The following is a 27,571-nucleotide window of genomic DNA, read 5'->3' on the forward strand; positions in this document are numbered from 1 at the left end:
GAAGAAATGCATGGTGCAATAAAAGAAATTATTCAGATATATTAAGGGAGACGAAAATTTAATAGTCATGGGGAGCTGGGGTGGGTAAGAAATGAAAGAGGAAGCTGCCTGGTAGAATTTTACACAGAACATAACTTAATCATGGCTAACACTTGGTTTAAGAATCATGAAAGAATGTTGTAAAAGTGGAAGGGGCATGGAGAAGCCACAAGATTTCAGAGAGATTATATAATGGTAAAACAGAGATTTAGGAACCAGGACTCTGACCACAATCTATTGGTTATGAACTGTAGATTAAAACTGATGGAGATGGGACCTAGATAATCTTGAAGAACCAGAGGTTGTAGAGTGTTTCAGAGTGAGTATTAGGGAATCATTGACAAGAACAGGGGAAAGGAATACAGTAGAAGAAGAATGGGTAGCTTTGAGAGATGAAATAGTGAAGGCAGTAGAGGATCAAGTAGGTAAAAAGACGAGGACTAGCAGAAATCCTTGGGTTACACAAGAGGCGTTAGATTTAACTGATGAAAGGAGAATATATAAAAATGCAGTAAATGAAGCACGTGAAAAGAATACAAACATCTCAAAGTTTGACAGGAAGGGCAAAATGGCTAAGTAGGAATGGCTAGAGGACAAATTTAAGGATGTAGAGGCATATATCACTGGGATGTAAGATAGATGCCACTTACAAGAAAAAGAGACCTCTGGCAAAAAGAGAATCACTTGTATGAATATAAAAGCTCAGTTGAAAAACCAGTCCTAAGCAAAGAAGGGTAAGCAGAAAGGTGGTAGGAGTATACTGAGGATCTATAAAAGGGTGATGTACGTGAGGGCAATGTTATGGAACTGGAAGAGAACATACATGAGATGGAAGATATGATACTGCACGAAGAATTTGACAGAGCACAGAAAGACCTAAATCAGAACAAGGCCCCAGAAGCAGACAACATTCCGTTAGATATATTGATAGCCTTGGGAGAGCTAGCCATGACAAAACTATTCCATCTGGTGAGCAAAGTGTACGAGACAGGTGAAATACCCTCAGACTTCAAGAAGATTATATTAATCCCAATTCCAAAGAAAGCAAGGGCTGACAGGTGTGAATATTACCAAACCATCAGTTTGGTAATTCTCAGTACCCAATTTATTTTTTGGGGCACAGATGTTAGACTCTCATAGAATTCATTAATTTTCCACAACTTCTGTCATTTTGGGGATGCTTGTGTTTACTTACTCCACTCGCCTGCATTTCTGGCCAGAGTAGTGAAAAAACCACCATTCCTGCACCTAACACTGTCTTCAATATGATTACCAAGTATAACATAATCTAGTCTGCTAGAAGTGGACTTCTGTCCCTCGTGTCATCAGTATTTACAAGATTTACAACAATATACGAATGAAAAGTATCTATTAGTCATGTTATACATATTGCAAAATTCTTCCTCAATATTCAGATTACGAAGTATAGTGAGACCACTGAGACCATAATATCCCACTATATTGCTAAATATGTCTGTGAAACTCAGTACCCCAGCCTTTTATGGATGATAAAGGCCAATAACCTTATGTTTTCTCACAATCTTTCTGCTCGCTTGTGTGTTCAGTTCAATGTGTCACTCCAACCAACCATTGTTTGCTGCACAGATTTAAACAGTTTATTTACTTCGCCTCAAGAAGACAACAACAAAGATGTCCAAGCAATGGGAATAGTAAAACCGGGGCACATATGAAGAACGTTACCGATGCTCACCAGCAGGAAAAAATAAAATCTGAAAATGAATATGTTTTCTACATATAGTTGGTGCAACAATGTTGCAAAAACAAGGCACAAAATTGCCTAGCAAGTCTGGAAAAATTCTTAGAAACTAACATATTTCTAAACACAATAGTTACAATGTTGCCTCACAGGCATGATCTAATACACAATGTGTGTGTCAACAACGAGATACGAAAAATTAACATCAAACAGATGTGTGCTTAATATACTGCTTGGTTCTTGCAAACATTTCCATTACAGATCATTGACTTTCACATTATTTGGCTCCACTTTTTTTTTTTTTTTTTTTTTTTTTTTTTTTTTTTTTTTTTTTTTTTTTTTTTTTGTCTATACGTATTTCAGCATCATTTTGTAACTTCTGTCGAGGGAGTTCATCGAATATCTTTTTAATTCTTTAACTTCAACAATGAGCTTACTGATTACATCATTTGTACAATCACTGTTATTCTAATCTAGTCCTAGCTCATCTTCCATGTACAATCAGATCTTTTGTTTCAAATTCAAATTCGCAGAAGAGAAATGAAACTGTTTCACATATGCCTTTACAGACACTATCTCCAGGGTAGTTAAGGCCTGGAACTTTTTAACTTAATGTGGCACTTTGCTCGTAAGATGAAGTTGCTACACACTGTCACAAAATATGTTGAATTTTTTGCACATGACATGTATTTACAGACACTTTACATTAGTTTGTCAAGAAATTAGACTGATTATTCACATCTGGTGCCATGTTGAAAGGGACTGTCTAGGCAAAACAAAACTGCCTCCATGATCAATTTGGTCACTATGCGTACACAATGCAGAACAGCATGAAATTCCCCTACACTGTGATATGTGAAGGTAGGCACGAGTAAACCTGGATCAGTGGGGACGTCACGTTAACTTCACTGACAAGTACAGCATTTGTCTTATGCCTGACAATTGACTAAACAGAGCGGAGGCAACCAGATATTGATGCACACACCAGACATGCAGCTCCACAGATGCAGCAGAGAGATTTGTCATCATGTTTTGGCTGGTGGAGGAGGAGGAGATTAGTGTTTAACGTCCCGTCGACAACGAGGTCATTAGAGACGGAGCGCAAGCTCGGGTGAGGGAAGGATGGGGAAGGAAATCGGCCGTGCCCTTTCAAAGGAACCATCCCAGCATTTGCCTGAAGCAATTTAGGGAAATCACGGAAAACCTAAATCAGGATGGCCGGAGACGGGATTGAACCGTCGTCCTCCCGAATGCGAGTCCAGTGTGCTTTTGGCTGGTATTAAGTAAAAGTACGACACTTATTATTCTCAATGATACAGCTACACTGTATATGCTGACAAGAACTCTATAAAGCACACCTGGGGCCATCTGAAACTTTCAGTAAGAGTTGAAAGCCCACTCTTACACTGGGAAGATTAGTAGAATTTAATGTCCCTTCAATCTTACACTGGATGACATAAGGGCTCCCAACAAAAAGTTTTAAAGGCTTGGAATATCTCTAGCACATCGCATACAGAAAGCAAAGAAGGATCCAAAATAGTTGCAATGCATGGACGGGACAATACGCTATTGAATGTTACTGAGCAGCAATTCAGATTTCACAGAAATACATTTTCATACTACTGTTTTATTTTTGGTTGTTATGTTTTTATTTCTAGGTAAACTTAACACCATTCCTTACTACCTTAGAGTTTAATCTTGCCCCCACTTTTGCAGATAGCAGCTAATGCAATTTTTTTAAAACAATCTATTAAAAAAATATACCTTTTATGCTTAACCCGGAAAATATCTAAGTATCATCCTTACTTAATAAATGCAAATCAAAATGTGTGAATTACGAATAGAAAGAGTCGTGACCCATTAATTAGCTGTAATAAAAGAAATTAAAACATATGAAATACAATGTACATGAAACATATAAACTTATTTCTTGTCAATTAAGTATTTTTCAGGCCACCCTGTATTGAACAGCTTCTACTTACAACTCTGCACAAATGCCCTGTATACCAAGAGATGTTGACCAGCTGCTGTGCCACTGCCTGTCATTCACATTCTGAACACATTACTGAGGGACATGGCTCTGTCATCATTAGCTTTGGGACTCACCAAAGAAAGAAAGAAAGAAAGAAAGAGAGAGAGAGAGAGAGAGAGAGAGAGAGAGAGAGAGAGAGAGAGAGAGAGAGGCTGCAAGACTTACTAGGTGCTGAGTGCCACGTAGCTGCAACTAGTCCTTGCCAAAATGTCACATCTGACCAGGAGGGGGGGGGGGGGGGGGGGGGGGAGCGTAATTTCATATGTTACCCAAAATTATCTCCACAGACTACTGTAACAGGAACTAGGTCTGAAATACTAGAGCATAACAAATGTACAGCTCCTTACTCAAGGCACTAATTACGCAAAATCTTACTTAAAAAAAGGGTCTAGTTAAATTAACAACTTAGTTTTCATGCTGATCAAACCAATATTTAATCCATCAATTAATAAGGTTCATGTATGTGTTACTGTTGACAGAAAGAAATAAGCAGCTGGCTCTTTCAATATGTAATGTGAATGTATTTCAAACATACAGCACCTCCAGTGAGTGAATCAAATGCACGGACAATTACAGAAACATTATCTAAGTTGTCTCGACATACTACTGAAAACTCTTTAACAAAGATACAGCTACAAACTTTTACAATAAATCAGCCTTGCCAATAATTATTATAATATAATATGCACACATCATCAAACCAGAATGAAAATTACAACAGAGCATCAATAAAATTTACAGTAATAAGAAATTTGATTTACTCAACAGCATCTAAAAAGTTTAGGTGGTTAGTATACAACAGTACACACAGAAGAGTTAAGTACAAGTAAATCTTAAAAAATCAAATTGTTGCTTTTATCAAATTTCCAAAAGATTTTCATAAAATTTATGCAGATGTGAAAATCAGCCACATGTCCCTGTTTCAATAAACTTTAGGAACTGCAGCCAGGTCACTACATTACAAATATTTACAGATACCATATGGTAGGTACTCTACATGGTCCACATGTCACTTTAAAAGAGAAGTTATTTTATCTAAGACTTTCAAGTTACTTAAAGATACTGTTGATATACAGTAGCCTAGTTATTGCTCTAATTGCTCACATTATCAATACTGTGTTGTTTATTTTCTGAACAATAGTATAAAATACAAAGATTTCACAAATGGCAGGAAAACTTCCATCTCTGAATCCTTGCTGAGGTGGAAAAGCAATAGTGCAAAGAATTACTTATTTACAGGATGGGTATTTATTTTGATACACACTAAGGCACACAGCTGTGTTAGTAAGTAAGGCTTAGATTCTGTTGCTGGTTCAGTATGGCCAATTGCCATTGTGAAATATATATGTTTACATATTTTTACACAGAGAAGCAGCAAACATATTTATGTTAAGACATGATTGTGTTAAGTACATAGTAATAAATCTAGCAAATCACTTATTTCACACTGCGGTTTCTGATGCTTTAGATACATGGCCTGATACTAACCACACAATCTCTTCTTAACTTTGGGGGTTGTGTACAACAAAAGAAATCATATTCCAAATTGAGTTTGGATGTAGAATACTGTCAAACATTTTATCAATTTACAGTACTAACACAATTTCAAAGTTTTGACTAAAAATTATCATCTAGCTGTACACTAGTATTGTGCACTAACAAATTAAATTTTCATTCACCTATTGCTCCAGTTTAATGCATAAAGAAAATTGGATACTAGAAGTGTCACTTTGACAAAAAATTAAAAATATCTGTATTAGAAGACTAGAGGTAATATTATGGGCTACAGCTATTTAAGAGTATATGGGCTGCATTGTATGGAGTGTTTATTACAGTCTGAACATGCCAGTGATTAATGACTGAAATACTTGTGTACAAATCAGAGTTGTGAGTGGTGTTAATGATTGTCATAGTATGATCCTCACAATAAACAAAAGTTATATACAAACTTATAACCCCCCCCCCCCCCCTCTCCTCAACACACACATTTCTTATGTATGTATATTAATATAAAATATTTTCACAGGCAACTGCAATGACATGAACATAAATTAAAATCCAATCTGGTATGCCTTAACCTTTTAACTGCAAGTTTATTTTTTCCCTTCATATTTTGTGTGTGTGTGTGTGTGTGTGTGTGTGTGTGTGTGTAGGATGATCAACACAAATACACCACCGGGTTTCAAGGGAGTTGTAGAGGGAGTCTTTACGAACAAACTGAGGACAGGAACCCACGTTCAGAAACATCATCTAATGACCTACACATCATTGAAGTTATGGTAGTGGCCAATGCCTGCTGCTAGGGATCCCTTTTAGTAGTGGTCTTGGGTTTGTACATTGAAGGATCTAAAGCAGAACTTCAGGATAGAGACTGCTAAGCACAATAGTAACAGAAGTGTCAGAGTGCAGGCCCGCATCTGCTGCCAAAGGGATGGGTTGCTTCATGTGTTTCCCATACAATTTCCACACTATGTAGCGTCGTCCGATGACTTTGCTGGATAAGCCCTATCATGAAGATATCTTCTACAAACACTCGAAGGTTATCTGTATATTTTTGTTACACTGTATGCAACTAGTATTCGACCCAATAGAGAGAGAAATGTGCATTCAAAAGAATTCTAAATTAAAATACCCTCTGTCGAATCACAGTGCAGTTCTTCCATAACAGTTATGATCACTTGCATGATATGTTGGTGTCTCCTTGTCGATACATTAGAATTACACCTAAGATACATTCAATGAGAACACTACATCAGTGTAAAACAGTCTCATATTATGAACCTTTGTTTGTTATACAATACTGGGAAAGTGCAACTGAAATTTGACTGCTTAAACAAGTGTGTTTGTTTTCTTAATAAGCCTGAGCACCAACCCACTTTGCTACAACCTATCTAATTCATATTAATTTCTCATCTGACCAAATAATCCACCTCTTTAAAAGATTCTAGAACGTACTTAGTGCATCAGTGAATCTACTTTCACGTGTTAAAAGAATATTTCTTTTTCCATTCCTAGCTTGGTTCAGGTTCAGTTTTGACGTCATTAATTTTTACAGACAACTGGGAAGTGTGTATGGAAATGCTAACCATGGTAATGCAGAGCTGAGGCCTTTCAATCACCTATGATTGCCTGACCTCAGTTGCATTCACTGATTTAGCACAAATTTTTTTAAAGATAGACACTGGAATGACAAGGACTGGCATGTCTCTCTGTTGCAATCTGAATCTTGATTTATTAATTATCTAGCAGTGAACTTAGAACATGTTTTTAATTTCACTTAAGATTGCTATCTATAATTGTTAAAATAACCTTAATTGGCTCATCAGGATTCCTCACCTGATAAATATTATAAAAAGAAGACTGAACTAAGACTTCTAACTATGTTGTTGGGGGTAGATTTTAGAGATTCAAAGTACATCTCAACGAATCTAGTTAAATATAACTTCAAGAAATATAGCAACCAGCCACTCTTGCCAGTATTTTTATTTACACCAATGTTTTCCGGGCTTTTACCCATCTTCAGCTGATGTAATACATACATTGCGAAGCACTAAAAGAAAATGGACCTGTGCTACAATTAAATGCGGTAAATAGGAGTAATAACAAGTACAATATAAATGAAAAAAAAGTGCTATCTGAAGATCTAAATATGTATTATGCCAATGAAAGAAGGGCAAAAGTTCAAACCCATATTGGAATAAATGAAAATGTTTAAAAATCAGCTGGTTGTTGTATTTCTTAATGTAATATAATCCACAGAGACGAAACTCAACAAATAGTAAAATAGATAAATTAACATCTAGTTAAATACTGCACAAAACTTAAGTTTACATTACAGACATCTGACATCATCCTATGAGATAGAATTATAAATGCACTGAAAATTTGGATAATTCAGGACAGATACAGAGAGCATGTTTGCACAAAAGGTGGGTACACACCTGTCGCTAACTTACAATCAAGCGGACTACTTACATGGAGTGACATACGAAGGCAGCATTTTCCAATTTCTCCTAATTTTCTATACATTTCTTTATATGTGAAAGCATGTGTATGAAACATTTAAAGCACTTTTTGTTCTTTGGCAGTCTAATTCAACAGTTTCAATTTACCTATTACAAGCATGTGTATGTATATAAAATGTGTATGCACGTAACAAACTGTAAAGAACGTCAATGAGCTCATTACTACTATGAAGCTTGAAATGGCTAAGAGAAAGGGGGCAGGGGAAATCAGAACCAAAACATGTAAGTGGATCGGAAAATCAGTTTGCTGATGACATTATTTTCACATATATTTAAAATTTGTGATTCTCATCCTTTAAGTGTCCACTGGTTGTGGGAAACAAAGCTAGAAATATAATACTCATGTTGCAACCTAATACAAAGCAGACCATTAATTTGTCAGAATAAATAAATAATACAATGTTACATATTACAAGGACCTTACAATTGAAATTCCTCTGGACAGACATATTTCAATGTGCTATGCTGGAGAACATTTACACTCTTCAAATAATCAAAGTTGCTCAAAGTATAAGAACTCAATTCATTATCCTCTGACAGAAGCAAATGTTACAATATTTCAGCCCAACAGTACACTGGGACTATAAAAAATATGTATAAAGTAGGATTACACTGCATTCCTTTCCCCATTATTTGCAAATAAGCCACAAGTAAGAAATACAACAATAAACAAAGTAAATCATTTTGTACATGCTACTAACAAATGGCAATATTCCACATGACTAGTGAAAGAGGCCTGAGTTAATATGATGGCTATAAGCATTGGTTACTTACAAACAAATTGACTTATAACTATGTAAACTAACAGAATAGCCAAATTTTCATTGCTATCACTAAAGTGAGTTTTAAAGATTTAACATGAAAGTGCATTAACTACAGTAACAAAAAAGATTACAGTCACAAACAAAGCTTAGTGTATTCACAAACATTACTTCGATGACATAATATGCCTCCAATGCAGACTCAAAGTTCTATATCATCATAATACAAGGGCAATTCTACATAATTTCACAGCAACAGCTTATGGTAGACAAAATTATAATGCATTCTTAACCAAGAGCTTTCACTGCACATACAATTTACAACTGTGTAATGAACACACCTTCAAATCTAACAGTTGGCAGCCTCAACAAGCTGGTTGTTCCATCTTCCCACCTGCTCCAGTTTCAAGCCAGGTGTCGAAGGAAACAAGTATTATGTTAATCTTTGGCATCCAAAAACCTCTCTTCCATCAGACTTACTTCATACTGGGTGTCGAAACACTGCAGTCGGTTGTGTAACTCCACATAGTTACACAACCACATAACAGTACACCCATACTAAGTGCAAAAAGCATGATTCTATGTGTATAAAAAAGCTATGAAATTCTAACTTACAAAGCCACTAGATAACGATATTGCTTCAGTCACTTACAAAATAAGCAAATATTTACAAGCCATTAGTTCATTACAAATGAATAAAATTACATCTAAAATTAGAAAACAAGACTGCCACAATGCAGCTTTTCAGTAATCCCTGCATCAAAACTATATACAGTTTGTAGTGGTTTTTTGTACTATTCAGATCTTTTTCCAAAATACTCTGACTGAAATGGATCTAAATCTGTATTATGCAAAAGGCTACTGTTAATGAGGTAATATTAATTTTATTGCATTGCTCAGAATAACCTGAGGGGAATGAAACCTCAATATGTTATGGTTTTATGACCAAACTGAAGGATCCTAGTTAAGGAAGAAATTATTAGCTTTTGGAGAACACTGCACAAATTTTTACCCCTTACACTAAAATCAAGAATGGGAAGAAAAAGCCATTTTACAAACATGGTAACCAAAATTCATGTAAGAGCAATTGCAAACACATTTGTATGTTCATTATCTCCTGGTATATGCTTGTATTATGAAGGCACAACACACCGTAAGCAGATTTTTGTTGGGTTTAGCTCAGCTGGCATTCTACCTCTTCATGCATATTCCTTGTAACTCTATTTAATCAACCTACTCTGGGTAATTTGTAAAATACTGTACTTTTATACTGTACCAAGTCATGAAAAGGAATAATATACAGTAAAACCCTAAACTAACGAACCTGCTCCTAAAGAAATCTCACTTTTAAAGAAAATTCCTGTTAGTCCTGGCGAATCTCCCATAATAACATTGTTGTTTCTACCCACTTTCAACCATGCTCTACGAAAAACTTTGCTTTTATGGTATAACCATGAAACATTTTGCAAACTGAAACCCAACATTTGTGTAATTCCTAACATGTTCAAGTGAGTTTGATTTCTTTCCATTTCACACACACAATTTCTTGTCATGTGGCACAGTAAATGGTAATCAACCAGTCAACATGTAGATCGTAGCCAATAATTCGGCTTTCTTTGTATAGGTACCAGCAAATGTGTTGAAAGAATCTGCAATCTTATTTTCATGTGACTTAGCTTACATAATCTGACACCCACAATCACAGAGTCATGGCCAACAAGATATACTGAGTTTATGAAGCATGAAGTGTCGAAGTTATCAGTTTTACTTTTGTGGATTTGTGGCCAGCAAAAATAGAAAGCTGATGATCATTTATGATGTCAATGACAATCTTAAAATAAATCTTTCAGACACGGCGAAGAAATATATTCAAGAATAAGGATGCATTCTTAAATGTCAAAGCACGCGATTCCTGTGGATTCAGAAAGGAAGAACATTCAATATGTCTACATTCAATCATGTGGAAAATATTATTCTTAAAATGTTTCAAGGACTGAGAAATTTAAGCATTCCTCTAAGCAGAAACTTAGTGCATGAGAAGGCTATTGAAATCACTCTGAAGATCAGCACTTTATATTTTAGTACATCAAAATCTATCCATCCAAAGTGTAAATGAAGAAAGTCAAGTTCTTGGTCAAAGAAAGTGTATACTATTGGAAGAACATTATGTCGCCATGACTGATACATGCTTCTGAGCCCACAGCATTGATGAAACTGGTGCCTTTTTATAATTTACTTCTTGCAATAATATATTCCATTAAGGGAGAAAAATGCCATGGAGGTAAAAAGTAAAGAAAGGATTATGACACTACAGTGTGTAAGTACTGATGAAAGTTAAAAACTGCCTTCGTTACTTTTCTGGGTGTAAATGCCACGATGGGTGCTGCAGGAAGGAAAATTTACTTATTATTGACCTATGTTTTGTACATACCAAGGAAACAATTTCAGAGGAATGTAAATGTTGTGTTTCTAAGTCCGAACTACCCAAGTCATCTGCAGCCTCTGTACCTAGGCATAATATACTCTATTAAAACCAAATACAGAATAGCAATTGTGTAGAAGCCAATTTCATTCCTTGAAAGTAAGGAAATCATGAGACTTGGCACCATACAGGCTATGTATATGTTTGTTGCTGCCTGGAATTCTGTGACATAACAGATTGTGTTAAATTGTTTCACAGAGGCTGGTTGTGGTACATAAGTTGCTGTTTAAGATGACAGTGTTCTAGAAGAAGAATGGAATAGGAAAAATGATATTTCTGAAAATGCAACATCACAGGACATTGCCGTGATGACAGCATCCCGACTTCCAAACCCGAGACTGATGCAAGTAAAATTTTTGTAAGGTAACATAGACAGGAACTGGCAGTGGGAATAATGAGGAGGATGATGATGATTATGATTTAAGAAGAAGAAGTAGTAGTAGAGGAAGTAGAGGAAGAAACTAGTATGTTGCATCAACTTTCACTGCTGCTGTGCAAGGAACTGATACTACCAGACATTTATTTTTCTTTTAACATAGATGGAGCTATTCTACCTTATATCAACCAGCTGGAGTACAACTTCTTTCACTATAATATGCTGGAAGGACGAAATAAACAAGACTTGTTAATTTAAAAAAAAAAAAAATGAAAGTTGTGTTTGTGAAAAGTGTAATAATTATATATTTACTGGATTTATATCTGCAGCATAGGATACTGGTAATTCAGTAATTAAAAAGCATTCCGTATACTTTGTCAAAACCCCCATTTAAGGATAAATATTTGAGTGACCAGAGATTCGTTACAGAGGGGTTTTACTGTGATAGTTGTGCAAGTAATCTTCCAATTCAAAGTTTTTTCCAGACTTCTGGCAACATCTCATAGTTATATCGAAGGAAAGAATTTTACTGTATCATATTGACACTTAGAAAATAAATCCAATACCACTTGTAGTAACAAAATTATTTCCAAATGGTGGTTCCACAGGTAAGTACTGTCTACATGGACAAAGTTGCTACTTGCACTTTTTTAATATCTTAAAAATAATTTTCAGCTACACACTAGATGTCATACATTTCCCTGGGTCAGACTGTATAATTCAGCAATTTTTTGTTTTATTAAAACAACAAGAATGAGAACAGACAAACTTAACAGCATGTAAACTGACTAGAGGGAACTGCATCACATCAAGTGTATCAGCAATTACACCGATCAGCACAAAGATGTCTTACAAGGCACATAAATGTACTACCCGAATTGGGACAAATGAAAATGACTGAGCAATCTGAACAACTTTTGAAGAAAAATTATATCAACAATTAAAATGATATTTGTTTAGTAATGATCAACTTATTGTGTATCTGGACAGATAACACAGCCACTTAAGACCGAGTATGTATTGATACAAAATATTCAAATAGATGATTCCCACAAGGAATAGGCAACTGTATTGATCATCTTGTAGCCTTTACAGTACATGAATAAATAACTAGATCCTATTTCTTATTTAAACTTTAGAATCTTTACCTGGAATTAGAGGCTAACGAGATTGTGTGTGTTAAAACTCTCACTTCACCTACAGAACTTCCAGAACTATATTTACAGTCTGAATGAACGTCATCTTGAAATTGGCTAACATTTCTTCTTACAATATAAATTACTTCAATAAACATTCTCAAGGTGTTGACAGTTTCTGTATCATCCTGTGACGATATTAAATTCACATGAATTACTGCTATATTATGCCCACTCCCCCAAATCTCACATATACAAAAATTTACATTAACAACATAAAAATTTATGCCATTCTTTAACAGCTAGTGTGCTACTTTGAAACACTTCCCTTCTGTAATATTAATGGGAAACCACACATTTTTTTTCCCAAATTGCTCAAGTCATTTCAATGTCTCCAAAATAAAGAACATTTGTAATATTAAATAGTAAACACTTCATAATGTTCTGCACAGTTACATTCATTTTGTCGCAAACTGGCTTTTGGCTTGTCGTTTTACCTTTACCTAATAAGTCTAAAGATAGTTAGTCACCAAATAAATACACTTTTCCAGAACATTAATAACTTTTTCCTGCTGAATGTTACGTTTTGCTAAACACCAACAGAAAATTCAGTTGATCTTAATAAAATTTGTAGTCAATACTACAAAAGAAAACATAGGAAGAACAACAAAGGAAAAGAAAATTAAAAGTAGTTATTTCACATGTCAAACTTTTTTCCTGATTCCCGCGCATCTGAGCCTACCATAAATATTCAACAAAGTAATTTAAATTTTCCTAGAGTAATAAAAAAGCTAGGGTGATGAGGCAAAGTTACATCTGATGAAGATTTATGGTATATATCTAATAAAGTTACAATGTTCTGAAAAACACTGTTGGGGGTATAACAACAGCAAGTTTGCTATGATGGTATTCACCAGGCAAACCTCAATACTGCATCCTGTAAAATGGGATGTTTCATTCATTAACTTTACAACACTTCACCCAACTTTGTGAATCATTGTGATCATGCTTAAACTAATTTTATAATTTCTACTGAAAAATGTTAGACATATTACATACTTCACAGACACTTATTTTTTTAAGGCAAATTTAACCTTCAAAACTAAACCATAAAAATATACCATTAATGAGATAATCTTAGTTTTTTTTTTAAGTGCATACCAGTAACCATCATCAGAAGTTTGACAAGAACTTGTCATGGTGGGTTGGTGGGAGTGTTAGGTGGGGGGGGGGGGGGGGGAGTTAATGACACATGCTAATATGTTGATACCCTGAATGTGTTTCTTATCCTTCTCAACAGGGCACACGCATGCAGCTTATTAATATATTATTTGTCTGTGTAATAATATTAATTGGGAAACCACAGAGCTTGTAAGAGGCATGAAAAATCTAAAAGTAACTTACAAAAAACTACCAAGTACAACTTCTGTTCATATGATTTTACTGCTAAGGAAATAATCATGTAAACTACTCTAGACAGAATGAACGAAACAAGAATAAATAACATCAAAGGAACACATCTAACAACATAAAGATTAAATCTTTTCAATTTTCTTTATATAACAAGAAATATATTCTCTTAACATAAGAAAATAGCACTTCCAAGTTCTGCTGTATTACTTGCTCTCTAATCCTGGTGGCTGAAATAATGAGATGCATCTCCACGGCAGATGGGACATGTTCTGTTGGACTGAAAATAAAACCGAAAAACAGTTACATGCAAGTACTACTGTATTTGTAGGCAGAGTCATGTAAACAATATCTCTGACAGATGTAAAAGGCAAAACAAGTATATTTTTGGAAAACAGCTTCTCTCAATCTTTCTGGTGTTAACAAATGTCTTGACTTAAGTGCTAAAATGTGGGATGTTTTCAAATTATTTGTGCATGTGCACATATCCGCCCTCCCCCCCTTTCCTCCACCCACAAACGTACAACTTGAGAGAAAATATAAACGAATATTGTAAATGGGAACCGTCAAGTGTCACAAAAGAGTATGAAAAATAGAAAACTGCTGTTATATGAGAGAAATGAAACAGATTTGGAAGAACAAAAACCACGGCATATTAAATCACAGAAACAACAGTGCAAGAAGAGAACTGGAATTTAGAATGTGAAGAAAGAATGTTTCCGGGTAGGAGATATGGCGGAAGTGAAGCTGTAAGGAGGGGGTGGGAGTTTTTTTTCGGGTAGCTCAGGTAGAGCACTTGCCCGCTAAAGGAAAAAGGTTCCAAGTTCGAGTCTCTGTCCAGCACACAGTTCTAATCTGCCAGGAAGTTTCCAGAATACATTTTTCCTTCTGCAAGTACAAACTTAATTATGTATATAGATATTTCATCGATACTGGGATCTGATATTGTGTATGATTTTTGCCCGTTATTGATTTCGATACTGACAAGATATTGGTCCTGTCGACTCAAAACTTTTGAGAATGTTTTCAGTTTTCATTTTTTGTGTAATTTTGCATTTGCTACTGTAATTCTTGAGAAAATGAGGGCCTTAACACGCTAACAGCCAGATAACAAATGACAAAAAGGTATATAATTACGAATTAATAATTTTCAAATTTTTTCCTTTAGCTTAACAGTGAAACCTTGCTTCTTGCCAAATTTCATGACTCTAGGTTAACAGGAAATATCCTATAGATTCTGATGAGCGAGTCTGAATTTCAAAATATGGGACATAAACGGTTGTGTCTGCTGATTGCACTAACTTATGAACCTAAATTTTTCACACTGCAATGGAATGATAGACCATGATATGTGACTAATTTCAACTTGACATGTCTAGCCATTCCTGACAGAAAGGGGTCTTAACAGGGAGACAACAAGTAACAAAGCAGCTGTTGCATTTTTCTTCCACACAAAATAATTACTATTACTATTATTACTATTACTACTACTACTACTACTACTACTATTCTTTTCCAAATCCCATATTATCTTTAATACTGTCATTTACATGGCATGCACACAATACTTAAATATTTAAAATATTAACTCAGGGCTTATCCAACTTATTTTATTACCTATTAAATTCCTTTGGTTATCAGGAGTTAATGAGCTAGCTGGTTTGCCTGGAAATTATAAAATATCAGGAATTTCTAATTTCTCTATCATGCACACGACTGATTACTGTCTTTCTGATGTGAAAATACACTTATCTTAAGTGACAGTACACTTTCCCTTGGGAGTTTTAAAACTTATCAGTCCTTTGAATGGTAAAGATTGATTACACCGGCGTAGAATATGTTTTGGAAAGATCTTTGATGCGCAGCAAATTACAATGTGTAGTTACGTATTATGAAAGTGTAAATATGAATTCCACCAATCACACCACATTAGTATGCGAACTGAGATTGTGATGTGCTTTTCTCAGTTGATCATAGTTCATGTCATGTGATCTCGCCATCCATTACAGCAGAGATTCAGAGCATACGAAGATTGGTGTAGTTAGCCAATACCAACCTCATTACAAAATAGTGTGAACACACAAATAGGAAAAGTTAATGATTTAAATTAATACACCTAGAGTACAGCTACAAGCAAAACTAAGCTTCCACATATAATACTGCTCCGTGTGCGTGTGCGCAATGTGGTAAGTCCTAAAAGAGTAAAAGTAACACTGTGATTGAAGAAAATCATCATACATTCTCACACTTAAAATGCCTTGGAGTCAAATATAGTTTAACACAGAGGAGATATTGCCATTGTGGAGGATTGAGGTTTTGAAGCACTTGGTTATGGATGGAGTCAGTGCCAAGAGCTGAATCATGAGATGAGAGGGCCAGAAGAAGCTCCCATTCAGTAAAAGGCTCCTTGTATGATTCTGCCTAACAATGGGTAAAACATAAGCAGGAAGCTTCAGCCCACTGTTTCCTGTGAAAGAAGGCAGCCGGGTAGGAGGCTGTCGCCAATATCGTTGCAAAACGGGTCACAAGGTTTTCTGCGAGAACTGATGGCCACCTGGTAGGACAAGGCCCGGAAAAGAAGACTGCTGCAACAACCTTGGAGGGTGCAGAGTGTAGCCCACACCTGTGACAAAAGGGCAGAAGAACCTACAGAGGAGATATTGTGTTCCCAACACACTCGTTTGCTCTATTTGATTAAGTAACAGGCTTTGGCATGAAGAAGTTTAAAGGTAATAAGACCAGTGGAGGACGGATGCCACTGGAGAGGTTGCAAGGCATTTACAACTATCACAGATATTTGTGTCAATAGCTCTGCTCCACCACGGAACTGGCCAACGGTGAATGGGACCTGTCAAGTGGGGATTGGGAATGCCGGCAGTGTGGATTATCTTATCGGATAGATCACGAATGATTTTGTCAATACAACCCAACAAAGAAATGGTGGAAACATGACCTGGAAGGTATATAGAGGCCAACCAGCAAGGTGTAAAGCCCAGTGGGAAAACCTGGTCTTCAGTAGGAGGGTAGGGAATGACAGAATCCATGGAAAGTCGTCACTAACACACACGTTATTATGTGGCGACCACTGTAAAGAAAGAAGGAGAGGGGATAAGGGCGGTAGGGGAAGAGAGTGAAAGGTCAATGCGGAAAAACTGGTATATGCTGCACTAAAATACGTAGGGAAACAATCATTAAGAAGGCATAGGTCGTGTCTACAAGAAATTGGTCAATGAGGAGCCCCTTATTAGCACTGCCCCACAAAGGGTGATGGGCTTCAAATCCCCGAGGAGGGGGAAGGGAGTGGGGATTTGCTGAAGGAGGGCAGTTTACGTTAGCAGGGACTGTCATGAGGGAGATAGAGAATGCAAACTGTGTTTGCAGAGTCCAAGTGGACCCTGCAAACTGTGTTTGTCCAAGTGGACCCGAACAGCACATGCTTCCAATTTGGTACAAAGTGGGACCCGTGTACTAACAATATCTGTACAGTCTAATGTGCGTGCGCCATCCAGAGGCCTCAAAGAGCCGACCTGGTACTGACAAAGTACGAAACCCACAAAGGGTTACTGAGTGAACATCAGAAAAATGAGATTCCTGGAGAGCGACACAAGCTACCGAGAGAAAGACAATAAGGGCTTGCAACTCTGGGAGGTGACGGTAGTATCCAATACAGTTCCACGAACAATCACAGAGACGGTATCCAATGGGAGGAATGGGCAGAAGCCAATCATGCTGTCGGGTCACCACCTGTCACCAACAATGATTGCGGTGACATTCATTCACAAATAAGATGTCAGACTCATATTGCGAGGGGAGGTATGGACGTCTTGGAGCACAGTGGGAGCCTTCTTCTCCTCCTCCTCCTCCTCTTCTTTCACAGGTTGAGGAGGACATGATACAGATGAAAGCAGACTTCTGCAAGATTGAACTGAATGAGAGTGAGCAACCTTGATGCAAACAGACTGTGTGTGTCCTATGGGCGAGTTGTAGCAGGCCTCCAGCCTGAGAGAAGCTGGGGGAAGGGGTACCAGGAGGGAGCCCCTTCTCTGGTAGGTCCTGAAGAAGGGGGACACTTCTTTGGCCGGGAAGCGGGAGCAGCTGAGCAGTACTGTGGTTAACATCTCATTAACAGTAGTAGATAACTGTGGCTCATAATCCTGGAGTTTTGAGATCAGAAGAGCTTAAGGGCGTATTTACAGGCCTTGGATACTGCATTTGATGATACCATTATCATGACATGGTTTTTGGCCCTATAAAAATATAATTCTGATGCCAAGAAGATCAGTAATAGAGCGAGGCCAACAGTATTATTATGACTGCATCGCCGCCAGGTTAATAGCCACTGCAAATTGCGCCACCAGTCTTCCACTAAATTGTTAATATTTCACACTCTGTAAATGGACTAGGTATTTGTGATATTTGGTTGATTTTAATAATAACTGTGGTGTTGCTAAAAACTGTCTTACACTCATGATTATCCCAAATCACAAACCTGGACAGGAATCCTGTCCTAGTGAATTTAATTCAGAGTGCCCTAATTTATTATGAGAAAGTAGTTAAATTTAATGTTGTGTTGTTAGTTGCACAGCCAATTATATTTCTGAAGTCTACTTATGATTGCACTTTTGTTATTTAAAGAGTTCTAGTTTGTTGTTCTTTACTTAATTATTAATAAGAATAATTGCCATTTCTCACACATACTGGTGTAGTTTTGTTAATGAGCATCATTCTTCAAACTATGAAAGTTTAAGGGCCCTCACGTACAAGGCTAGCTATTTAATGGAGGGATGCAAAGGTTCCTTCAGACCAAGTGTTGTTAGATTTTCATTCTGTTTAGTTGCTTCAAACTGAGTTTAAGAAAGAACTATTCACTGTGTTATCTATTCTAATGCAAGTTGGTTAATGCACAGGCACAGAGACCCAGTACTAAGCAACAAAGTTACAGAGTACAATCATTAGCAGACCCCCTGATTTAAATTCAGAATCATTTCAAGCTTTTCCCTGTTCAGTATTGCTACTAGTGAAATGTGTGTCAGTAATTTGTTTTATAAACTGTCGCACCTAGTTCATTTAAGGTACGTGTTAAGCATATGTCGTACTTTACTATCTCCTTGGCCTTTTGTTTGTCTGATTTACTAGTTAGTAGCACATGTATCTGCAAGGTTTGGTTACTGTGTTGTTGTGTGAACAGGTATAATGAAAGAGTTTAGGGTGTGTGTCAAGGATGGTTAGATTGGTCTCTGCACTGCCTTCTGCTTTATTCTATAGCTTGACACAAGAATGCCTAATAAGGCTGGCGACCAGTTTTAATATGTGATGTTAAAACTTAGTTTTGTGCTGGGAGGACATCTGTTCCTGCTCCACTGTTAACTGTTGTTTATACTCTGATGGAATGTTTCGAAAATGAATCTTGGTTTGATCGATCTGTTTCCACTAGGTTGTCTCACGGTCATAACTTTCAAAAATTCCTTGCAGAGGTATAATGTTATCATCAATTGCTGTTTTAAGGTGCTCGATGGTACCGTTATAGTATCTCCCTCTTAAGCCAGAATAAAGGTGCCAGTATCAGTCCAGTTCTCCTTACGAGTGTTTTGCACATATCGAACAAAACGAATACCCCATCGTTCCAGATTAGCCTGGATTTCCTTATCAGCCTATAGCATGATGTCCCTGGGCCACATTCATAGGCTGGTGAGGTGTAGGATACAAGATGTCACCAAGATGATGAAAAGCACGAAGAGCTACAGACTGGACGGCAGAAGCAGCTTTAATCAACAGGGAGCCCAACCGTATCTTACCGAGAGACTCCGCTTCAACAAATTTGTCTTCAATGTTTTTCACAAAAAATAGTGGCTTTGTGGCGGTGAATGTGTTTCCATCTGACCTAGTACACACCGTGTAGCGGAGAAAGTGTTTCACTTGAAGTCGACAAGTCTGGCCCTTCTCCCAGAGTGTAGCCAGTGATGGGAAGGCCGCAGAGTCATAAGAAACAGCATTCAGTGATCCATTACCACTCAAAGAGACTGCCAGATTTTTGGAGTTTGATACACTTCATGCGCAAAGCATCCGTCCTGATACCACCCACTTTGACAGGGGCTCTCCTCATGGGCACCACCCAGCCACAGCAAGGGCCTTCTGGCAAGGTGGCACTGCAGGGAGTTCTGATGCTCTGGAATGACTAGCAACCACTCCTAGACATACATGGTGGGGGGGGGGGGGGCACAACAGTTCAGGTATCAGAAGTTTGATTCCTGTGGTGTCAGGGGCCTCAGCCAGATGGGTACATAACAGGCAAACCACACAGACAAGCTACATGTGTTGGTGAACTAGCGAGTCGGATGGGGTGGGGGGAGGGGGCTGTGCGACAGGGAAGGGAGAGGGGAAGGAAAGGAAGAGAGGAATCCATGCCGTAATTTTAGGGAGGGAGTTCTTTCCCAAATGGCTCACACTACAGACAGAAAATTTTGATGTGGAGGTCAAACCCCAAAGGGGTACCAAAACACCCAAGAGGATGAAAGAAAAAAAGCGAAGGAAACCGCAAGGGATACAGGAAACCAGGTGAGTAGCCACTGTGAGAGGGGAAGGAAGGGCAGGGAGGGAGGGAGGGGCACGGGAAGGAAATACAGCACAGGAAGGAAGAATGGGCTGCTGTAAGTTGAGGCCCCATGGGCATCACGCACAAACTCCAAACAACCTGTGAGCCCCCTGGGGGTATATAAGTCTTAGTTTATATTTATTCCTGGAGTAGAATATGAAGTCTTGTGGGAAGTTACAATCATAAAAACACTGTGTGTGCAAGTCTCTAAATTACTGAAGAATGATGTTCTGTAAATTTTAGACGTGATAAGAAATAACGTCAAGCCTAGAGGAGGTACGACAAGTGTTGATTTGAAACATGTCTTATGATTGAAAAACATTTTGTTTCACAGAAGACTGAATTGTAAAATTCAATTAAGCTGTTGATGTATTTGAAACAAAATGTTTTATTTTATACTACTGACCAAATTTGTCTGATTAGTCATCCTCAAGAGAACATTTGTGTAGGTTCATACGTATACAGCATTAAGATATCCCACGTTATGTCATAAAAGAAACAGGACATCAGAATATTCCAAGAACTTCAAAAACCACACTAAAATGCATAATTCGGCTTAAAGTGCACATATTTACTTCCAGGTTCACACTGAAGTATGCCCCTACTTGCTATTACACTTTTCAGTGTAGTTTTTGGGATGCCAATTTTCTTGGAGTGACATTACTATATTATCTCTTGTTTTAAGTTCTTTATTATGGCACTATGCCGTTTGTCCAGAAGGTGAAAACATGCACTTGAAATTCAGTGCACAGTTGAAACTAGCCAACAGTGTAGAATGAAACCATTTTAAATAAACTGGCTGCCTCTGCGGGAGAGATTAATAAAAGCCAAATTTCTTTAAGAAACTGACAAATGTAATTTCATTTTTCTGCAAGACAATTAATCCTTGCCTGTCAGTAACATGTAAATAAAATAAAATCAGGAAACAAACTAATAACATATTTTAGTCTTGTGCAATTACATCATGTATTTTTCACTTGATAGCTCCCATCCTCAAAACTCCCTTTTGTTTTCATTTGATGTGTGAGCTGTGAACGAAAAATCGTGAAACGTAAACATGAATCATGTGGAGACTAACTCCTGCTACTGCTTACAGAGCTAACAGCCACACTTCAAGTAGCTAGAAGTGGGATAAGAATCTGCTCATATGCAACTTCAGCTCTGCTCGTCCAAGAGTCCACTGGCACCTGATCAAATGAAACTAATGTAAACAGCTGTGACACCATGCTCGTTGAAAGCAGTTTGTTTTTTGTTAGGAAGTACTACATAGTTTTTGTTGTGAGGCCCTTGACACATTTTGCTGTCTGCAGACACTTATGTGTGCAATGTCGTCGTAAATGGTGCACTTTCTTTGCAATTTAATTTAATTTTGGTGTTTCTCTCTCATTTAAGTTTTATTGTTGCAGAATTATTCTGCAGTAGTGGGCTAAAGGAAACTTCTTTGTTAGGATATCAGTTCTCATCAGTCAAAATTACAAAAAAATTAACTAAAAACTAAACCAATGAAAAATCCTGGAATTCTAAAAAATTCCCTGGTTTTTCCTGGACTTCCCAAGGTGCATACAACTTGATAAAGCATTTACACAACCAATGATGAAAATGCGTAAGCAACACTTGCACTCATTTAATTCTGGGGTGATTAACATCCTTAGTTAAAACATTGTTACTACAACAGAATCTCAAAGGTAGGCAAATTATCCAGCATAGTTCAAGAGAAATTACTACTATTTCTCAATGTTCTTGTTAAAATGACTATTCAGTTACTCATGAATGTAAATATTCAATTGCACTTTGTGAAAATCAAATAAACAACAATCGCTAACTTCATTTTCTATTATTGTATACTTGTTGCAAGCCATTTTAAGCCAGACAGTTCAGTCAAAATGTCAAGTCTGTAGAAAGTTATAAGTGGTACAACATCTTTGTCTACCAAGACTAGGAAATTTATTATAATGTATGGAAAGTTCCACTGAGGACAACGTAGGAAGACAGGCGCGAGCGTGTGTGTGCATACAAGTACACACTGCAGGTCAGAAAATGTATTGTGCCTTACCTAAATTGTGTGTCCAGTAGTCTGTTCACCGATTTGTTGACTGTTTAAACAATTAATTGGACAGTGTCATATTTCAATAATTCCCACTGTGAAAATAGGATCAGACTGCGAACTACGTTCATTGCCAAACGATACTGTGCACAATGTGTTCATACCTATTTGAATGCTGACTCAGAGAGAGAGAGAGAGAGAGAGAGAGAGAGAGAGAGAGAGAGAGAGAGAGAGAGCACAATTCTGTGACTGTAATAAATGTATGTTCACCACACAAGGAACTCTCGTGAATAGTTACTTCAGCGTTAGACTGCAGCACTCTAGCAGCTTTACAGGATAGTAAGTGGCTATGTATTGAGCTATACAGTAATTATGAGATTGCCATGAATAGTAGTTTATTCAATATGTAAGTACAAGTAAGTGCTTGAACTGCAAAATTCTTGTGTGGACTACATTATTATTATTATTTCTTTCTTATCTCAGACGTTATGTCTGGTCTAAAGTAGAAAGTGACGTGGACCTTGATCAAATGTGACTTCCTTTTAACTGTATGGTATATGTTATATTGCATTTAGGAACTTTCGGGTAATTGAACATGTATCAATAATTACGGATTTCTGTAGTTGTATATATAAGTTTGGATGTAGCTGTATTGCATTGATGTACTGGTGGATATTGTGTGGTATGACTCCTGTAGTTTATAGTATAATTGGTATAATGTCAACTTTATCCTGATGCCACATATCGTTGACTTCCTCAGCCAGTTGGATGTATTTTTCAATCTTTTCTCCTGTTTTCTTTTGTATATTTGTTGTACTGGGTATGGGTATTTCGATTAGTTGTGTTAATTTCTTCTTTTTATTGGTAAGTATGGTGTCAGGTTTGTTATGTGGTGGTGTTTTATCTTGTATAATTGTTCTGTTCCAGTATAATTTGTATTCATCATTCTCCAGTACATTCTATGGTGCATACTTGTATGTGGGAACGTGTTGTTTTATTAGTTTATGCTGTATGGCAAGTTGTTGATTTATTATTTTTGCTACATTGTCATGTCTTCTGGTGTATTCTGTATTTGCTAGTATTGTACATCTGCTTGTGATGTGATCTACTGTTTCTATTTGTTGTTTGCCAAGTCTGCATTTATCTGTTGTGGTATTGGGATCTTTAATAATATGCTTGCTGTAATATCTGGTGTTTATTGTTTGATCCTGTATTGCAATCATGAATCCTTCCGTCTCGCTGTATATATTGCCTTTTCTTAGCCATATGTTGGATGCGTCTCGATCGATGTGTGGCTGTGTTAGATGATAAGGGTACTTGCCACGCAGTGTTTTCTTTTTCCAATTTTCTTTCTTCGTATCTGTTGATGTTATGTGATCTAAAGGGTGGTAGAAGTGGTTATGAAATTGCAATGGTGTAGCCGATGTATTTATATGAGTGATTGCTTTGTGTATTATTATTATTATTATTATTATTATTATTGTGTGCACACTGCTGTGTCAAACTGAAACCACGACTATTATTCACGTCACTGAAGTACTCAGATTATACAATACAGGGGTAATTAAATTATTTTGCATTCAGTAAAAAAAGGGGGGGGAGAAGGAAGACAGCTGGATAAAATATTTCTATTATCCTCTTCAAGTTTAGTTCATCAGAACATGGTAACCACACGTGTAAAGAAATTGTTAAACTACAGGAAAGTAGGATGATTCTGAAACTTTCTAGTTTTATCATCAAACTAACCCAGTGTACATTAGATATGCAGGACCAATTATGTTATGATAAGATAATCATGCAATTAGTGTTCACAAAAGGAGTCATGTTATCTGTAGTGAACCAAGTAGCTTTCCAAACAGTTTGTATAATTCAAAATCTAAGTACTGCCTCTGTCCTTTACGTTAATCAAGGAACTGATCGGAAAAAATTCTCCAAAACACACTCGGTAACTGTTAATTGATACAGTGGGGCACCAATAATTTAAAACCTTCGGGTATCTTCCTAACTACAACTTATGTCTAGTGGCTTATGGTGACAAGTAAATCAACATTTAACAGCAAAAGAGGAGTTTCTACAATAGGGATAAAATGCATTTATAAGCAAGACAAATCCATTAAGAATCAAAGAACTTTCATCTAATGGATTGCCGAAGGATAATGTTTAATTACTTAAAAAAAAAAAAAAAAAAAAAAAAAAACATGACAGAGCAATTTAATATTTCTGTTTGCATTATGATCCGATTTCTATTCAAACACTTTAACTTTTATATGTTGAGGCAATGTTAATTAATGCAACATTGAATAATGTAGAGTTGGTACCTTCAGCCACTTGTCAACACACTTTGCGTGGAACTCGTGTGAACAAGGAAGAACTCTAAGCATCTGCCTGGCTTCAAAATCACACATGCATACAACACATGACGTCTGGTCACCATGGTGTGTGTCTGCGTTGAACCTGAGACAGGAAGAAAACTACTACTACCATATGCACCAATTTAAATAGTAAAAGACAATGAAGATATTATGTCGTCTCAATGATAATTTCATTTATAGGATGCTACAATGATTAATAATGTGTACTCAAATTTTCCAACACATTTGCTCACAAAAAGAAGTAAATATGAAATAACATAAGAATATCTTTTTACAAGCATATCACACACAAGTTTAAGAAAAAATGATTTCCCATGTTTTTGTTAATTATTGACAGACTGATTGGCAAAAGAGGCACACACAAATCTCACTTGGGTTTTACATTTCACATACACTGCTTTGAATTCAGTATGCTGAAAGCCAAATAAAATTTAATTTTCTTATACTTTTGAGAAATATGAAATCAATATACACATGCCTTCTGTAAGGGCTGCTTTATCAAAAGCCCAGCTCATCAGATTTTCACTGTCATCAGTAGGTTAAGTGCGATTACATGTTAAAAGTGTACAATAATCATGTTTTGTTCTTATAACTGCAAGATAAATTTTACTAGAAGTTACACATTTACATGTGTTATTAATTTTATTTATTCACTTTCCTTCAACATTCACCAACTCTGAAGTAAAACATTAACTAACAGATATTTTTAATGTTGTTCTTCCAACAATATTTTTTCACAAACCGCTGTCTTTCTTGAGGAAATAGTTTTTAAGATTCATTACCTGCCATAGTTCAATCAACATTAGCTAAATGATCCCACTTGTTAGTGGTGAAATACTTCCTGTTTCTGGCTACTGTATAGCACTCAACATAATGTTGGAAGGATTCCATCAGTTTCTCGAGGTTATAAAAAATCTGAATGTGTTTTTTAGTTTGCAATAAAGGAACAAAAAAAGGTCTTTAGGAGATGAAATCAGGTTAATACAGGCAGTGTGGAATTGATTCCTCTATCAAGTAATCTACTATTTTATGTCATGATGCAGAATGACATCAGGCTTTTGGTTGTTTTAATCTAATTTCATCAATCATTTGTGGTAATCAGACTGTTATGAATCATTTAGCATTAACTGTTCATCAATGCCATACATCAACTATTGTAACACATACATTGTAATCAAAGAAATAGCTACAATTTTCCTGTTTTGTGAACGAACCACTTTCGTTTGTTTAGCTTCCCTTTTTAAAACTCAAACAGTAGACTGCTACTTAAGTTTCCAGCTTGCTGAAAGATATGCAAATTTTGTCTTCTGCTACAATGTTGTATACATATTTTGCACACCCTCACTTGACTTTTTGAGCATTTCCTAACCCCAATTGGCAAGAGGCTGTTTCTGAGCTTTGGCCAAATAGTGTAGAATCCATTGGGAAACGATCTCTTTCACAGCTACATGTTCTTGCAACATCTCAAGTATTGGAGTCTTTAATACACCACTACCTCACAGGAAGTAAAACTAAAGTACAGTCAAACGCCACGACCCCAAAGGATATGTTCAGCTGCCGGAAATGGTAAGCCGTGTGTGTGTGTGTGTGTGTGTGTGTGTGTGTGTGTGTGTGTGTTTTACATATTTATTAAATAATGAGGAGAGAAAGGAGAGGGGGGAACCTGGTGCTGGCATAGCCTGCTTCTCCTGAAGAGCACTAAGGTGACTGCTGAGCTTAACGTGCCCATCAGATGGATGGATCACCAACAATAATGTTGCACACCCTCAATTCATGAGACACTGCAAAGTGGTCTGGAATTTAATAAATGACATTTGCTTGAACACTGCTGATCAGGGACTTTACGCCACCACCCCTCCTGTAAAGGCAGAGTGAAACAAGAGCGTCACCCAGCCAAATACTAGTCACCTACAATGGTGCTTAACTTTAGTGATCTGATGGGAATTTCTATACCCACTGTTGCTGTTGACAAAGTCATGTGCTGATCCTCATACACATAGCAACAACATTGCTTGGAACGACTAATTTTGGTTGACCATTACAAAATTTGTTGCTGACTGAATCGTGAGTGCAATAAAATTTGTAAACCAGTTGTAAACAGTTTTTTCTTAAGGTGACAGATCACCAAAAGATGAATAAAGTGATCCGAGGCGTTGTCACTGAGCTAGACCTTTACAAGTATCATCCAAACACCTTCATGTGAAACTTTTTACATGGTTCCTTTAAGTGCTTACTGACAAGAAACTACTCTGCCAATTTCCGAGCTGCCACTTTTCTAACATTAACAGTTTTTAAAACAATCGTAATGCCATATCCTCAATAACCCCCATCTAGTGATTGCTTTTGGAAATAATAATTAAAAAATAAAATAAAGGCACACATTGAAATAGTTGTACTTAGAATTGTCAGAAAGAAAGGAAAAGGTAGAGGGAATAATCATTATCGATGCGTAGCAAGTTTGTTGAGTATTTGCACCAGATTGTGTTAGTGTATTACTAATTTTTGAATCTTCCCACTAATGTTTCATTAGGTTTGTTAGTCCTGTAGCAGCAGGTGTCCGATATTGAAGTGAGTACATATAAAAT

General features: G+C 36.7%; 1 protein-coding gene across 10 annotated transcripts in view; it reads right to left on the reverse strand.

The window, feature by feature from the left end:
• Positions 1–4,286: 4,286 nt before the first annotated feature.
• LOC126279054 (RING finger protein 44-like) overlaps positions 4,287–27,571 on the reverse strand; it is a 102,873-nt gene continuing 79,588 nt past the window's right edge. For all 10 annotated transcript variants that reach the window (XM_049979471.1, XM_049979477.1, XM_049979479.1 and 7 more), the window contains 2 exons: positions 24,933–25,068; positions 4,287–14,258 (listed from right to left, as the gene is read on the reverse strand). In XM_049979471.1, the coding sequence (XP_049835428.1) occupies positions 14,196–14,258; positions 24,933–25,068 (199 nt within the window). In that variant the 3' untranslated portion in view covers positions 4,287–14,195. The remainder of the gene's footprint in view (positions 14,259–24,932; positions 25,069–27,571) is intronic.

The sequence above is a fragment of the Schistocerca gregaria genome, chromosome 6 (genome assembly GCF_023897955.1).
Source record: "Schistocerca gregaria isolate iqSchGreg1 chromosome 6, iqSchGreg1.2, whole genome shotgun sequence".
Taxonomy (NCBI): domain Eukaryota; kingdom Metazoa; phylum Arthropoda; class Insecta; order Orthoptera; family Acrididae; genus Schistocerca; species Schistocerca gregaria.